General features: G+C 35.9%; 1 protein-coding gene across 3 annotated transcripts in view; it reads left to right on the forward strand.

Annotated features, from left to right (window-relative positions):
* Positions 1-17,885, forward strand: part of mtt (mangetout) — an 84,269-nt gene that overhangs the window by 58,230 nt on the left and 8,154 nt on the right. For all 3 annotated transcript variants that reach the window (XM_089261793.1, XM_089261792.1, XM_089261794.1), the window contains exons 2-10: positions 3,537-3,679; positions 7,733-7,903; positions 9,161-9,305; positions 14,628-14,770; positions 15,251-15,359; positions 15,457-15,628; positions 15,719-15,825; positions 17,490-17,639; positions 17,728-17,861. In XM_089261793.1, coding sequence (XP_089117919.1) covers positions 3,537-3,679; positions 7,733-7,903; positions 9,161-9,305; positions 14,628-14,770; positions 15,251-15,359; positions 15,457-15,628; positions 15,719-15,825; positions 17,490-17,639; positions 17,728-17,861 — 1,274 coding nt within the window. The remainder of the gene's footprint in view (positions 1-3,536; positions 3,680-7,732; positions 7,904-9,160; positions 9,306-14,627; positions 14,771-15,250; positions 15,360-15,456; positions 15,629-15,718; positions 15,826-17,489; positions 17,640-17,727; positions 17,862-17,885) is intronic.

Here is a 17,885-nt window from a genome sequence, read left to right on the forward strand (position 1 = left end):
GTCATCGTCATCGGCCCCATCATTACGGGGCGGGGAAACCATTAAACGGGCCGCAGCCCCCCGCCTGGCAGCAGCAGCAGCCCGATAGAGTTAATTAATTTGTATTTAAGTACAGCTGCCTCCATCGAATGGCATGTTTTTGTGGCCTGGTGGCTCCATGAGCATAGCATATATAGCGTAAATGGAATGGAGTAAACATTTATTCACATCCGTTTAAGCTGATAGAGAGAGACAAGGCTTACATTAATATTTAAGTAATATAAGACAGATTCTATTTCAGGTACATTTGTATAATTAGATGCATGCATATACAAATGGAGTATCTTTTGTATGTATTTAATACATTGAAAAAGTAAACAGCTGTATAAGTTAGCGCTAGTATTAGTCATTTAATACACTCAATTGAACTTGCTGTTTCATGATGAATCAATTTGCTATTTTTTAAGGTGACTACAAATATTTATAAATAATTTCCAAACTATTTTTCAAAGCCACCAAAATATATAAATATTAATAATTATATAAATAACTAAAAATGTTATTTATAAAATTAATGATTAATGATTAAAAACATTTTTATATATTTAAAATTCTGTCTTATATTTATGAAAACAATCTACTAAGTAATCGCTATTCAATATTGTATATTTGTGGCAACATTTTTCAATTCAATTCAATTTTATTGTGATCTTCTTTTTATACACTCTTAATCATGGCATCCTTTCATGGCCCTCCTCACTTGTGCCGCAAAGGCCACTGGGGGCCAGCTCTGAGGAATACGGTGGCTGTGGCATCAATAGGTGTTTGAGCAGGGACAAGAGGCAAGAATCGAAGCAAAAAGATTCGTCTAAGCAAAAAAAGGCTAAATTGTTGGCTTAAATGAAAGCTATGAAGACCTATGAATAGTGGAATGTTTATATACGTAACGCATATCACACATACATAAAGTATATGGAATAGGATTTACGTAGCATATATCACACATACGTTGCGTATACGTAAATTGATTAAGGTAGCGAATATGATACTTACGTTATACGTAATGTGTTCGTTTACGTAAAATAATGTACGTTCTGTTACGATTACGTACTAATAGTATTAAAATACGATACGTTACATATTTACATAATGTGGTATACGTTACATTAATACGTTATTGTCTGTGTTACGTTACGTCTACGTAAAATTATCCTACATTGGTACAGTAATACGTTACATTCGTTGCATATTTTTAATATGATACTCGAAATGTTCTTCATAACGTTATTACGTAATATTACGTAATTACGTAATATTGTATTATATTACGTTATAATGTATTACATTACGTATTACGTAATATTGTATTAAATTACGTAATAATGTATATTTCGTAATATCTTATTTTATTACGGTATTACAAAATACGGAATTACATTACGTAATATTGTATTACATTACGTAGTTACGTAATTACATAATTACGTAATACTGTATTAGATTACGTATTACATTATTATTACGATACAGTATTACGTAATTACGTAATATTGTATTACATCACGTAATTACGTAATATTGTATTACATTACGTAATTACGTAATATCTTATTGTGTTACGTAATTACGTAATATCCTATTGTGTTACGTAAATACGTAATATTGTATTACCTTACTTAATTACATAAGATTGTATTACCTTACTTAATTACGTAATATATTGTTACATTGCTTAATTACGTATATCTTGTTTCTTTAGGTCATTACGTAATATCTTGTTACCTTAGGTCATTACGTAATATCTTGTTACATGACGTTATCACGTAATATAGAATTGCATTACATTATTACGTAATATGGTGTTACGTTACGTTTAAGGATTATACTGTTACATTACGTTCACAAAATATGGTATGTGATACGTTTGGTATGCGTTACATGCAAAAAAGTAAGTCATGCAAAACGGAATTTGTCTATTAAAGCACAGCAAGCCAGTCCAAGGCTAAAATTTGAATAAATTGATATTCTCATCTGACATGAATGCAACTCATAAACAAAAGAACCTTTTTCTTCCTATGCAAGTTCTTTTCCTTCAGCCTTCAGGTGGTCATCCTCTAGAACACTGAAAAATCAGAAAATTTGAGGATGTCCGCATGACAACAGTTGACGAGCAACTGTAAAATTAATTTTAAGAAATATATACGCACTTTATAGTTAAACAGAATAGAGCACGCCTGAATGAACTTTTCAAAATGCGCTTAAATAAGCAGTTTATCAAATATTTGAGTATAAATAAAGAAATACTTTGCATGCAAATGAATAAATAAATAAGTGGAGTAGTGTAAATTCAATTACCAAAAAAAAAAACCAAGAGAGATTGAAAATAATGCGAAATAAAAGCGCTGCACCTACTGGCGCGCAGTTGCAAACAATTTAATGGCGCATTTCAGTGCAACAAAATTCCGAGCATGAAAAGTTTTATAATTAAAAAATAGAAAGCACTAAAGCAGACCAAATCCAAAAAGAGCAAGGCAAAAACGAATCAAAAACAAAGCAAGCAAATAAAAATAAAAAAATCCCGCACAAATATGCAAATGAATAATTGCCAAGGGGTCGGCGTCGCGTTTGTGTGTGTAAAAACAAAATGAACAACTACTACTTTGTATGAGTTTTGCTTAGTTTGGACTTTGGCTATTGGAGCAACCCATCTCTCTCCCACTTTCTCTCTCTCTCTCTATCTTTCCTTCTCTCTTGCTGCTTTGACTTTGACCAACGTTGACTTTTCATTTAGAACTTTGTGCAAAGCCACAGGCCATCCATGATTCAATATTGGTTTATTAGTTTTTAGTTTTAAATCTTAATTGAGCTGGGATAAGCTGACAAGCTTAAATTGAGTTGATAACACTTTGAATTACTAAATGCGAAAATATCAAATGCAATTAAAATGAAACCATTTCAATTTTGCAGAAGCCAAAAATAAATCGAACTTTACATATGGGAATAATTATATGAATGAAAGCTTGCATATATAATGAAAAATGGAAATTTCTACTTTGGGGATTTGCTTGGAATTTTAATGCCGTAGTGAATAAAATATTTATTAGATGCATTCATATAATATTTCCATAATGAAATAGTAATAATAAATAAGAATAATAATATAATATTAATAATAATAATAATTAATAATAATAATAAATTATATTTATAATAAATAATAATAATAAATAAAAATAATAATAATAAATAATATTAATAATAATGAATAATAATAACAGTACAAGAATAATAATAATAAAATAATACATTTTTTACTTAATTTTAAGATGTGATAAATATATATGTATTTTTTTTTTTAATATTTATTAATATATGCATTTCAATGCATTAAATCAAAAAAGAACATTTGACTATGGAAATTTTCAATAATAATCGTTATAATATTTAATCAGTACACCAAACACCATGATAAATATGATACAAATTTAATATAATATATATTATATATATTTAAAATTCACATTAATTTCGAATCTCCACATTTAATGTATTTGCAGGCTCGATTAGCAACATAGACGATGCCGAATATCATTGCAACAAGACGCAAGTGCGTAAGGTGATATCGGGCGTGGTGGGCGCTGCCTCATCGGTCACATCCATACAGGTGGCCAATTTGCTGAGATTGTTTCGGATACCCCAAGTAAGTCGTTGCACATGTCGTATACATAACTTTTCGTTTGCCATCTCTGGCTCTAGCCTTGCTCTCGTTTATCCCAAACTTTTGGCAACTCTGCTTGGCAGTGCCAGCTGCAATCCGCATTCCGCAATCTGCAATCTGCAGTTTGGCCAATTTGGCAGTGAAAAGTTTTTGTGGTTGTAATTAAAAAGTGCACAACATTTGTCGCTTGATGCTCCTAGCTGGAAATTAGTTTAACGACCAGCACGTGGCTGTGCATTATTTGGCCCCACTGGTTCAACAAATCACACAAAGTGCAGCTGCTGCACCCGGAAGCTGCTCCTAGAGCACTTAGAACTGCTCCACCATAGGTACACACACACTCTACAGCTCCTGTTCCACCTCCAGCTCGAGCACTCTTACGATTTCATTAACTAAAACGTCATGTGGCAGTCGAAAAGTCACGTCGAAAGATTGAGTAGCCAACGTGGCGTTGCCGCTACGTGGCCAACAGCCAAAAGTCAATAGACGACAATGAGCAGGACTCCGACAGCGACTACTGCTGCATGGATGCCATAAAACGCACACGCACCCAGCGCCAGCCATTCGCTGCAGCCCCGAGTCGGTCATAAATCAAGCGTTAGCATTTGATTGCATTACATTGCTAGTTGATGGCCTGTGGGCAGCCAGAAATACAAAAACAATAAAGCCAAAAAAACAAACAATGTTTGCCGTATACGGTCAACCTTTAGTGGCCCATCAAATATGCCAAACCGAAGTCAAGTCAAGAAGTTTCAAAAACCAAACAAAGAGTTACAAAGTAATTTGATATTTTGTTATTGATAAATTATTGCCAGAGTCTATGAAAATGGACTGCTAAAAGTCGAACCGAATGTGCTTCCGCTGAGCTCACATATGTAATCAATGTACTCAGTGAACAGTTCTCTCTCTGTTGACTTTGATTTACGCGCTACTGGAGAGAACTGCTCACGCAGTGCCAGTCGGAAAAATCACAGAAGGCTGCAATTTCTAGTGATGCTATGAGAAGAGTCAACAGAACTAACATCTGCTCATCCACTGCTCAGTGAACTGCTCTCTCGTTTGATTGTGGCTTACGTCCTGGTGGAATCATAAAGCCTGATAGTTTTACACTTTACAAACAGACACACTTTACATAACAGATACATGTATGTGTGTAGCAGTAAAAAGAAAGCATCTAAAGCGCCGCTGGCTGACGCTTAATCCGCAGTCAAAGTGCAAATGTAATTCCCCAAGTGGAATGCGCAAGGTTAAACAGAGCGATGTATGATAAAATAAAAAAAACTATATATTTATGTGTCCTCAGAGGGACATCATTGTAATATACAGAGTAAGCATGAATGGAAAATATTCCGCACAATACAAAGGAAAGCAGCTCGAGTCGCTTCATGAAAATATAAAAAAACACTAAAAGCATTTAAAAGCTTCATAGAATCAGCAGCAAAATAAAAGAAAATAAAAATTCAATTATTGCAAATAGTATTTTCCTTAGAATTTCCTGTTGTTTTCTTTGTTTTCAGTTAGTTTTTTGGTCAAAGCAGCTTAGTTCATTTGAAGCAGAAGAAAAATGAAAATGAAAATGAAAAACAAGCATGAATTTCAGTCAATTCAAGGAACTCAATAGAAATATGCCAATATGAGTAGATTTACATATTGTTAGTTTAGCTGCGGAAGCTCTTAGTGTGTTAATTCCATGGAGACATGTGCACAGCTCATTGCGAATGGCAGAGAGAAAATGTCTGAGAAAGTTTGCACAAAGCGGCGACATTCTGAGAATTTCATTATCAGTCTCAAAGACGGCAGCGAAACACTTGACTGCAGAACTGTTGACAGAATCAGCCGAGCGAGCAGCGAGAGGGGGTGGAGGAGGGGGAGCAGGAGGCGGCAGCTGTTGGAAATGGCACTTAATTACAAAATCAAGGTGTTTGCTAAACACCTGTTAATGGGAGGTGTCGAGGGCCGTGCGAACTAACGCCTTGGGCTTAAGCTTTGCTTTCGCTTGCGAGTGCAGCTCAAATGAATTGCAATTGGTTCAACAGTCACGGCAGGTTAACAAGTCTCTGACAGTCGGCAAGCAAACGGTGTTAATTTGCGCATGAAATTGGATTCTAGTGGCAGCGCCAGATCTATTTTTTTTTTCGGGCTGTGTCAAAACTTTTAAGCGGTGCTCAAAGCGAGGCTTCGACGGTTTTTGGTTTTCAGTTTTTGGTTTTCGGTTTTCGGTTTTCGGTTGATGCCTTCATTTCGACATCGCTGCATTGTCAGTGGCTTTGTGGTTGGCTGGCTGCACAGCTTTGCAAAATGAGCCAAACAATCTCTGACAGCGTCGACAGCTGCAGAGCGAGCAGAAAACTTTTGAAAGATGTCCGGAAAAGTAAGGCGTGGAAAATGGTGTGGAAAAGATAAGCTGCCATGCTGAGAAGTGCTTACGAAAAATAGGAGAGCAGCTGTATATGAATATGTTACCAGATATATGAGAAGTAAGCGAGTTATAAGAGTGAAGAAAATGCAAATGGAAATATGTTGAAAATGAGCATTCAGCTGGACATTTAAGAGTTTGTAATTTAAGATATAAGGAATAGTTTTTAAATATTGTAAAAATTAAGGTAATCTGGCTGCCTTGGCATAAGTTCTAAAATATCCTATAGGCACGTAGCCTGAAGTAGGCTTCATTCGCGGAATCAACTACGAAAATAGAACTACTCGTGTGTGGCTTCCATTAACAATGCCTTTGCTCCACATTTACTTAGCTGCAGCACAGTGAGCGAACACAGGGTGAGCCAGCACAGGGTGTATAAGCCTGGGAAAATGACTTTCTGCTCTTGGAAATCCAACTTCAAGTGAAGCTCTTTTTACTTGGAATTATTTCTTGGCACATGGTACTATATAAAAATGAATACCGTAAAATAATGACATACCAAACAAATAATATTCCACAAAAAATACGTATTAAAATAAAAATTTAAATTAATTTAAGAATATGTACAGATATAGAAATAATGCTTAAAAATAATTTTTTATTTTATTATCAATCATTGCAATGCATTGTCAAATCTTTTATTGACTATTATTTTTAAATTTAAGTACATTTAAATTTTACTTATATTAATTATTTTATTTTTTTTTTAATATTATTTATTTTATTTTGAGAATTTTATTTTTAATATATATAAAAATTGTTTAAATAAATTTTTTAAAATATATTATTTATTTCTTTTGCTATACTATATTTTGAGAATTTTATTTTTATTATTTTATTTTTAATATATATAAAAATAAAATAATAATAATAAAATTCTCAAAATATAGTAAATTAAAAGAAATAAATAATATATTTAAAAATAAAATAATAATAAAAACAAAATAATAATAATAATAAAATTATCAAAATAGAGTATGGCAATAGAATAAGCAAATAATTTGTATGCCAAAAAATCACAAACCAGAATAAAGAGCTTTCAAAAAACTCCAATTGAATTCCATTAACGATAATTCTGTTTAACAGAATTAAATATGTAGAGTGCTAATTTAATATATTGAAAAAATTTAACGCAGTTTTCTCAACAATTACTTTAACGACAAGTTTATTGTTCATAATGAATGCAGAAGTTCTGTTTAGTTGTTATTGAATAGCAAATAGCATGCTCGTGCCTATTATTCAAGCCTTTTAAACAGGGGAAACTTAAGCCGCAAACTAGTTAGAAATTGCATGGTAAATTATGATTTTGTATCATGCAATTTCCCAAGGGCATTTGCAGTCATGCAAGCAGACTTGTTATTGTTGTAGGTGCTGTTGTTGTTTGTTGTTGTTGTTGTTGCTGTTGTGATTGCCCCCACCCCAAGGACTTTACTTTACTTTGTGAGCAGCGAAAAGTGCATGGCACACCACTTTCAGCCAGCTTCAATCCGACATCGGCAACTGCAGTCAATATATAATATTTTTTTGTATTTTCTTTTTCTTCTATTTCGCAATTTTGTTGACGTTCTAATAGAATGCTTTTCATCAAACATTTTTGCTTATGCATCGACATTTTGCAGGTCTCGTATTTCTCAACCAGCCCGGAGCTGAGCAACAAGCAGCGCTTCGAGTACTTTTCACGCACCATTCCCTCCGACCACTACCAGGTGAAGGCCATGGTCGAGATTGTGAAGAGCATGGGTTGGACCTACGTTTCGATTATCTACGAGGAGAGCAACTATGGCATTAAGGTAAGTGCTCAAAATGTAAGCAGATTGAAAGAAGCAAGCAATTTATGAATTGTGTGCAGCTATTAAACACACGATTTTTATGGATTTACTTAGCGATGTAATCATTTAGCTGTCAAACACATATGTATATCTATATAATGCATACAGTGCTGGTCAGCTGAGTAGAATACAAAATTCAGCTATGATTTAAATGATATAATATTTGGTATATACCAAAGGATTTAATCATGAAGAAAACAATTTGAGGTGCAGCAAATTTTTAATTTATATGATTTATATTAATTTTTTCATAAACATAGCATAAGATTTGCTTTAAAAAATTTAATAAAAAATAAATTAATAATAATATTAATTTTGAATAAATTAATTGAAATTAAGAGTCCCAATTATAACTCCTATATACTAAGAAAATATATTAATAATTGTCTTAAAAAAATAAAATAAAAATAAATAAATAAATAAAAAACCGAATCTAAGCTAACGATTTCACCATAAAAAAAAACTGCCAGAGTGCAGTTGGATAGCATACTTTTACTATAAAGCTCTAATACAAGCAAAGCTAAAACGATATCCACAAAAAATATCATAGAGAATCAGAACTTCAAGTTTATTTTTCTTAAAGAATTTTTCATTTATATAAAAGCTTTATATTAATTTTAAACAACTTTTTGTCCTCTTTTGTCCATATAAACAATATGACAAATATTATAAATTTAATTGTATTTATCAAAGTATATTGTATATTCAAAGTATATTGAAAGTATACTTAAAGTAAATTCAAAGTATATTCAATCAGTGGCACGATAAAATGTATTCCAATTAGTCAACACCTTCGTGTCCTTCCAGCTCTCTCGATAACTCCCATCTATAAGTCGTGTACTCAAACTACCATTATAGCATTATTCTGGCACATTGCATGCATATGGAAGCTTATTCAATTTGGAAAGTGTGGCATGAATTAAGTTTGAGAGTCGCGTTTGAGTTTCGCGTGTTTGGCCACAGTTTCTCTGGTGCAGCTTCAATTTGATTTTTTTTTTTTTTTTTTTACCTTTCTCGCTTTGCCTTCTTTGGCGACACGAAGCGTTGCATATTTGTTTTGCGGAAAGCTCTGTGTTTTTTTTTTTTAGTGCTCGGCAGGAGTAGGTGGTCGGCACTTACGTCCCGGATGTGGGTAAACTCTTGGCGCGGCTCGTCACTCTAGCCGCTGCTGTTGCAACGAAAGTAATTTTCCATTCCTTTGTCTACGTGTTGTTGCAGGCATTTGAGGAGCTAGAGGAGCTGCTGGCACGCCATAACATTTGTATTGCCATTAAGGAGAAGCTCGTCAAGGATTCGGGCGTGGCTGAGGATATTGCATACGATAATATTGTACAGAAGCTGCTCACCAAGCCGCGTGCGCGAGGTGAGTGCAATAACAACATAAACAACAACAAAATGCGCAAAAATATATAAAAATAACAATATGATATGTAAAAAAAAAAACTGATTTTAAATTAAATGTCAGCGCGAAAAATTCAGAAAGCTGACAGCCACTTATGCAAGAGATTTTTTATTTTTATTTCTATTTTATTTTTTGCGAACTGCAGGAGGTGCAAACTACGGAAATTGCACAAATTAAATGACAGTCGAAAAGTGCACTGATTTAAATTCACAATTTCTATACCCTGCCATTGACTCTCTTCATAAATTAAGAGCTCAAGTAGAGATCTGCAATTTCATTATCATCTACATTTAAATTCTCTTTAAAGATTTTGTTTCTCAGCCAGAAATTTCGTATGTATTTTCTGTCAGCCATCAATCAATTTGCTGGGTATCTTTAAGCTCGATCAAAGTCACTTTTTCGTATTGCTTTCTCGTTGCACAAATTTTTCTACTGCTCGCCAATGACCAGCTTCAGTTTTGGCAGTGCCAGTGCAGGAAATTAAAATGTTAAGTCGGACGACTTTGCAAATGACGAAATAAACTGGCAAGGGGACGAACGTTCTCAAACTGCTCAACTGGAGTTGTTTGGGTCTGTAGAGTAAATATACAGCTTTAAAACTGTTGCAAACTATCGAGTCAATGGTTTTTATGGCATTTGGCATTAAGCCCAAAAAAGAGAACAGAAAATGCTAGCCAAGTGCCAGACCAATTAAAAGCAATGAAATACTTGAAAATGAACATGAACAAACGCAAATTGAGTTTATATTTACTTATTTGATGTTTGCATTTTCATTTGATATTCAGTTTATTGTTGATTGATGAATATATTTGCCTTAACAAGCAGCACAGTATTTTATTCGATTGTTTTTCAGAAAATATAGGAAATAATATTTAAATCAGAGCAGGAAAAATGTTTTTTTTTTTTTTTTTTTTTTTGGTTTGGCTTTAAAGCTTAACATCAATTTAAAGTTTTTATGCGGCAGCACAAAGTAAAAGAGTTATGACTGCGCTCCTTCTGAATAACTTATATCGGGCGAGTGCGCTCAAACAACAAACAATAAATATGAATGAACCTTTGATAGTCTTAAATAATAAATAACGAATAAAAAGTGAATATTGAGCTTTAATTTAAAATTCACATAAAGACATAACCTAAAAGGGCAAATATGTATATAATGCAAATATGTAGATTTTCATTTACATAAATATAAAACTTTCACAACCTACATAAGAAATTGAAAGGTGTAAGTAAATATTATATTCGACAGCTTAGTCATGCTTTCAGAATAAATATCCCAGCTTTTCACTCCTATTGTGAATTATTTATTGGCCTACGGTTAGTTTGGTCACTGTTTTAATTAGCTCTTTACAAGTGAATCCAATAACAAATTCTCTTCGCCCGTTCCAATCATGGCGACGCTGTCCGATTAGCCTCAATAGCCATCCTTCTCTCACACAGCACACGAGAGGCTATATTCAGCAAAAGCTATCTCTGTCTCTTTTCCTCTTACACCGTAGTAAGAGAATGGAAGCCAGCAATAAGAAGAGCGCAGCAAGCTGAGGCTCAGTCTTTTACTAAACTACTGCAACAGTAGAGTTATATTTGTCTCTCTCACTCTCGCACTCACTCTCGTATAATAGAATAGAAGCCAGCAATGAGAAGCGCGCAGCTTAAAGGCAAGCTCACTCATATACACACAGTTACACAGCCAACTCTTTACAAGCATTCAGCCTCACACTAATACTACTGCAACATCAGCAGCCAATCACGACGCAATTGATGAGAATTATGAAACTGTTCATCCAAATTGAATTAAGCGAACTTTTACATGATTTGCGAAAGTCTTTAAGTAAAATTCTGCTTGAAATTGTTTTGTGAATCTTTTTTAAAGGCAACGGGAAATATTTACACAAAGAGTAAAGAAACCCACAAATGTAGGCCAGCCAAAGTCACGTGTTTTCAGCTCCCTTTGCAGAATCAATCGCAGTCACCCCAATTAAACGCAATATGCAAATTAAGGAGCTAATATAAACAGTATCAGACCCAAATCAAAACCGCAAAAGGCGCTGCTCACAGGCAAACATTTTAGCATTCGAGTATACCATTCAAAGACAAAGGCACTTCTCTTTGATACTTAATTAAACATGCACACAGAGCGATGGAGGCTACTGGAGACGGGCTGGCACAGGACCTGCCAGGGATACATTGTGTCCTGCCTCGGCAAAAGTGTTGGCCAGAACTTATCAAAATGCAAACAATGAGCACGAAATTCAGACAGCCACTTAACGCTTCACTCAGTCTCAGTCTCAGTCGGTCAGCCTCTCAGTCTAAGTTTCATTTTCAGTTTCAATCCCGGGCGAAAAAGAAAATGTCCGTTTTATTGACGCTTGACTCTCGATGGTCAGCCGGGAGCCGCTCGCCTCGCTGGCTTTGCTTTCATTGTTATGACTTTCATTGTTACGGACAGACAAACTGAGCCGGCTGCCTACTGCCTCACGTCTGCTGTGCCGACTGCAGTTGTCATTTCTTATCAGTAGCAGCAGCAGCAGCAGCAGCAGCTGAGTTGCCGAACATTTCACACGTTCCCACTTTCACGTTCACGTTCTCTCAATAACATTTCTGGCTTTGTCTCGCGCCATAATTTGGTCTCGGCCCTCTTCAGAAGCCAAACTTATCGATTGGCCTTTGTGCCGAGCTGAAAGTTAAGCGAAACTTAATCAGGCGCAGCAAAAGCAGCAACAGCTGCACGGACTCTACGAGAACTTGAGAATGCTTTTGTGTTTCCATCGGATTTACACTCAAGCGGCTTCATTGTTTCAAAAGCCTAAGAGCCCTGAGCTCCAGCTTGTAATTGTGGCTACATGTGCAGGAAATGACAAAATTCCAATTTCTCCTGCTTCGGCTGGAGAGTTAAGCAGCAGATTAACAGTTTGTCAACAGCAGAGGATTTCTATAAATTTTATATTTAGCTAGGAGCAGAGTCTGAGTCACTCTGCTTGCGTTATATATTAATGATGTATTATGATATATTTTTTTATCGACACCCCAAGCCGTAGCCCGCCTGAACATGTTTGTGAGCTTATTTAACATCGCTTTAGAATTTTCGTAGTAAATTTGCCTAAGCCGTTGCGATAAAGAGCAAAAGCATGTAAGGGACATCGAAATCCTGCCATGTACATACGTTCACGCCCCAGTTAAAATTCACTCCCGCTGGCAGCTAGCCGTCGCAGTTACACTAACGATTCGGCGTGTAATTTTTCAAAGTAACACTCACACGCACACATGTGCAAGGATTCGTGCGAGTGAAAATACTTTGTCAGTTTGATTAATCATCTGACGAAATGAGCGAAATACTTGAGCAGCGGTGGCCATTGAATGGCACAGTGTTGGTAAATGGCGTCAAATCACAAATCACAATAAATAATGATCGGGAGTGAAACCCTTTTCGTTTCTACACTTTTTTTTTTTTTTTTTGCATGAAAAGGGGCAAAAGGTTATGCGCCCTCGTCTCTTCATTGTAGCCAGTCGATTCTTTAACGACTACTGATGGCGCATTTATGTAAATCAAGCGACGCCGCACAGGAGTCAATGTTATTGGCGGCTGCAGCGCCATCTGGCGCTCATTGGCTCAGTCGCCGCTGATTAATGATATGCGTAAGACCGCCCGAACCGTCGGATGGTAATTATTTTTCATATATTTCTTGGCTGTCTGTAACTGGCATTTGATTAATATTTGCAAATCAAAGGGAGTTTTCAATACCTCAAGTAAATAAAAAGAAAAGTGAAAGAAAAATTTATATACAAAAAATTGAGAACGACTAGAATATGCGCTGTGATTGTAAATAAAATCTATTGAGTCGGTATTTTCTTACTTTTGAAATAGTATCAGTAAAAATAAAATATTTTTAAAATATTTTAGAATAATTTTACAATAATATAATGACAAATTATATAAAATAAATATAATAATTATTATTTAGTATCCTAATCAGCATACCTCTCGAGCTCCTTTTCTAAGTACAGGGCATACAAATCAAATTCAATGACATTTTTTTTATGATAAAAGCGTACCACAGGGCGTATGATTGACGGAGTTTGTGCTGCCAACATTTGAAATTTGGTTGAAAAATTATTTTATGTTTATTTTTTTTTTACGAAATATTTGTCATGTTAAATGTCAAAAAGTTTCAGCAATAAAATCGCTGCTAGGGCAGGAAATGGAAATGCGTTAAATTGCAAATAAAAATGAAATTAAATCAAATTAAATCGAATTGAATGGGAATTCACATTTTCATATTTTTTACATTCTCTTTAGAATTTTTGTTTTACGATGAGAAATTGTTCCAATGAATAAGGGAACTATGAATAAGGGAACTATGAACTATGTTTAGTTTTGTACTAAGCCATTAAAAGTAATGGCATTTATCGTAAATCGTGAATAAATATAGAGGAAAACATTATTTTTGATGGTTTTATTTTATATATTTAGCAAGAATTTTCCTGTTGAACCTATTTATTTATTTATATATTTTTAGACTAATTTTCCAGCAGCTTTTAAAACTGTATTTTGATAATGAATTTATTAATTTCAATATGTATGCCTTCGAATTATTTTAGTGGAATTATTTTAACTATGTGTTAATTGGGCAAAAGTTTTAGCCTATTTTATTTATTGGCAAACTTTTTTTGTGATAAATTAATTTCTTTAAATGTATATTTAACCAGAGTAAAATGAATAAGTTTACAAACTTAATTATTATATTATTCCAAGAGAGAAAATTCTTGCAGCTGCTATAGATGACTAAAAAGTTTTATACACTTTTTTTTCTGAAAATTTTGACATTACTACGGGAGTTTACTTGACTCGAATGAACTATAGAAACTGCTTTTTATTTGGTTGAAGAAGTTCGACATAATTTTTTGTGGCTGTACTCTGAATGTTTCATGAATATCTGGTTGATGTACAAAAGTTAAGGCAGACACATATATGATTCAACTCGAGTCGAGAGCTCTTGAAATGAATGAGTAATAATGCATGAACATGAAAATGCAATTTGCAATTCATTTACAATGAAAAGGCATGTCGCAAAATAAATTGAAATATGCAGCAAATTATAGGGAATTGCCTGAGAAGAGAAACCGAAGAGCAGACTGACTCCCTGGCTGACTGACTCCCTGGCTTAATTCGTTTGCCTTATATTTAATGCAATTAAAATTAATTCTTGACCATTCTCTGTCTCTCTCTCTCTCTCTTGTACTCTCTGTTTATCATTTGGCAAATTGAAAATCGACCAATGGCAGGCGCCATTATTTTCGGCTCGGACCAGGAAGTGAGGCAAGTGATGCGCGCGGTGAGGCGTGCGAATGCAACAGGCGCCTTCTCCTGGATTGGCTCCGATGGATGGAGTGCACGAAATCTTGTCTCGGATGACTATGAGCCAGAGGCAAGTAAATAAAAAAATAAAAAAAAAAAATAGAACGCAGCTTAGACTAAATGGGCGATGCCAGAGCGGAAATTATGAGCGTAAATGTGCGGGAAAGTGTGATTAATGAGCCGTTCGGCGAGTTGCTGATGTGCCACGCCCAGCAGCTGAGTGACATGACACCAACTACAAATTTATAAATGATGCTAACTGTCGAAAGGGCCAGCCAGACAAAATGTTGCTACTCTATGATGAATTATGGTTTAATTGAAATAAATTGTGCGTGGGCATGTGTGTGTGTGTGTGCTGCATATGTTTGAGATAGGGCTTGGCTATGCTAAATTAATTTGGCACCCAAAGCACCACAGCACCACAGCCCTACGGTGCCACGTCGAGTGGCTGAACTCAAATTAATTACGCATACGCGACGTGAGCCCGAAACTTATCTATTCTCTTCTCTTTTTCGTCCATTTTTTCTCCTGCCCCTCCCTTATCGGTTAGGTGGAGGGCACACTGTCCGTGCAGCCGCAGGCTAATCCCGTGCGCGGATTCGAGGAATATTTTCTCAACCTGACCGTGGAGAATAACCAGCGCAATCCCTGGTTTGTCGGTACGCAAAAATTCCATTTTGTCCACGCTGCCTTTGTGCGCGTCGTGGAGAGATTTTTACCTTTTTCTTTTTTAAATTAACCGAGCTGCCATTGCAGAGTTCTGGGAGGACCACTTTCAGTGCCGCTACCCGGGCAGCACCAGCACGCCCTACAACAACTACACGCGCACCTGCACCACCAAGGAGCGCCTCTCCCGGCAGAACACCGACTTTGAGGATCAGTTGCAGTTCGTTAGCGATGCGGTAATGGCATTTGCCTATGCCTTGAGGTAAGCAGAATGCACACAACTCAACACACACACACACACACACACAGTGTGCCTGTCATAGACAGCTCAATCTATTAAATCCACACACAGGGATATGCATCGTGACTTGTGCGGCGGTCGGCCCTCGCTCTGCGATGCCATGAAGCCAACGAAGGGCGCGGATTTACTTAAATATTTGCGTAAAGTCCAATTCAAAGGTAAGTTAACTAATCGGAAAGTCGTACATATGTGATGAGAGAGAGAGAGAGAGAGAGAGAGAGAGAGAGAGAGAGAGAGAGAGAGAGAGAGTGAGTGAGTGAGAGAGGGATAGAGAAAGAGAGAGATAGTGAAATATAACTTGGCTTAGCTTAGAAATAAAACTTTGTCAATTGAGATATTATGCGGATTGCATAATATATTTAGTAATGTATGTGAGGCAGATGCTCACGCTATTGATATGAGAGACAGAGGGAAAAATTAGCTCTTTGATTGATAAGAATTTCACAATGTTAGTCATCTCTTTAATTCTTAGCTATATGCCTATAAATTTAGTTTTGCAATGTAAAGCGAAATAAATCTAAGGTTAGCTCTTGCACACATATAAATTTTCCTTATGCCGCTATACATGCTGAATTGTGTAGCTTTCCTCGGTCTTTTTGCATAGTTTGATGATGATGATGTATCATGCCATAATGTTAGCCATAAATAATGGGATAGGCGCTAACAAATTAAAATTAAACAATAAAAAAATAAATAAATAATAATAATGAGGATAATTAAAATAAGAAGATTGTTATTTATATATATTTTTCTTTTTTTATTTATAATTATAATTATTATATAATTCCAAAAATTGCAATTAGAGTTAGAGTATTAAAAACTCTTCTCATGTAACACTTCCCAAATATAAAAGCAAATTAGCAAAAAATTCTTTATTCATTGACATTTCTAATTAGCGGCATTCCCCTAAATTTTATAAATATTGCCAAAGGAATATTAATATTAATATAATTTTTTATTTGTTAGTTTTTTTTTTTTTTTTTTTGACATTTCTCTCATGATAATCTATTACTTTCTAAAATACTCTAGCCATACCCCCTATATGAATATATTCTAGAAATAAGCTAGTAGGATTTGAAAGCATGCTAAATTTGTGACTATAGACTATTTACAAATTTGTTAAGCTAGGCCACAGTCAAATAGGCTAAATCTAGCCAGAAATAGGCTACACTGGCAGCACTGTTCCTTCTTAGCTCCGACTGTCATTGGCATATATTTTTAACAGACTCTAGGAAAGTTTGGGCCACACGTCCATTCGAATAGAGTTACAGCTAGATATGGACAGCAGCGTAATTTGAGCTGTTTAAATATTTAACAAAAGTTTAATTGCACAATTTAGATAACGGCTGTTGCCTGCAGTTTAACTGTGTTTGCCTTCGTTTGACTGTGGTTTACTGTGTGAATGCGTTGTCGTTGTCGCAAGTGTTGCGCAAATAATTTAAGTGGTTATATCGCAGGCCGCTCGCGCCTTGCGTCACAGTCATAGTCTTAGTCGCAGCTCCCAGTGCGCATTGGTCGTGCTTTCGAGTGGAAAATTGACTTGCTTGTCATCGTCATTGAACTCAATTTGAAATTCAATAAATTATACAAGAAAGCCGAGACCAGGCCCTGCCCAGGCCATGCCAAGCCTTGCCAGCCAGCCAGTCCGTCGTCGACTGACGCAAAACGCGCAAATTGTCAATTTTCTGATAAGAAGCAGCAGCCTTGGGTCTCTGTTACTGCGGCTCCTGGCTATGCTCCTGGTTCTGGCTCTGGCTCTGGTGCTCAGGGCGTCAAGCCGTAAACACATTTAACCCCAAAGCATTTATTTGTGTGTGTGCAGGCCTCAGCGGCGATGATTTTCGCTTCGACGGCAACGGCGACGGACCAGCGCGCTATAACATCATCCACTTCAAGCAGTCGGTGGCGGGTCAGTATCGCTGGGTCAAGGTGGGCGAGTACTACGAGGGCGAGCTGCGCTTGAATATGTCCGGTAAGTGCTCAACAGGTGTAAAACACAATCGCATTCACACTCACACTCACACACACACATATTCATTCTTTTGTTTGACCGATTGCAGAGGTGAAATTCAAGCTATTGCATCCGAAACCACCGGAATCCGTTTGCAGCCTGCCCTGCGAGCGCGGCCAGGCCAAGAGATACGTCGAAGGCGAGAGCTGCTGCTGGCACTGCTTCAACTGCACGACCTATCAAGTAAGTGAGACTTCCGCACCCACA

This window comes from Drosophila navojoa, chromosome 5, assembly GCF_054131105.1.
Source record: "Drosophila navojoa isolate 15081-1374.11 chromosome 5, UAZ_NAV_1.0, whole genome shotgun sequence".
In the NCBI taxonomy this organism is placed as follows: domain Eukaryota; kingdom Metazoa; phylum Arthropoda; class Insecta; order Diptera; family Drosophilidae; genus Drosophila; species Drosophila navojoa.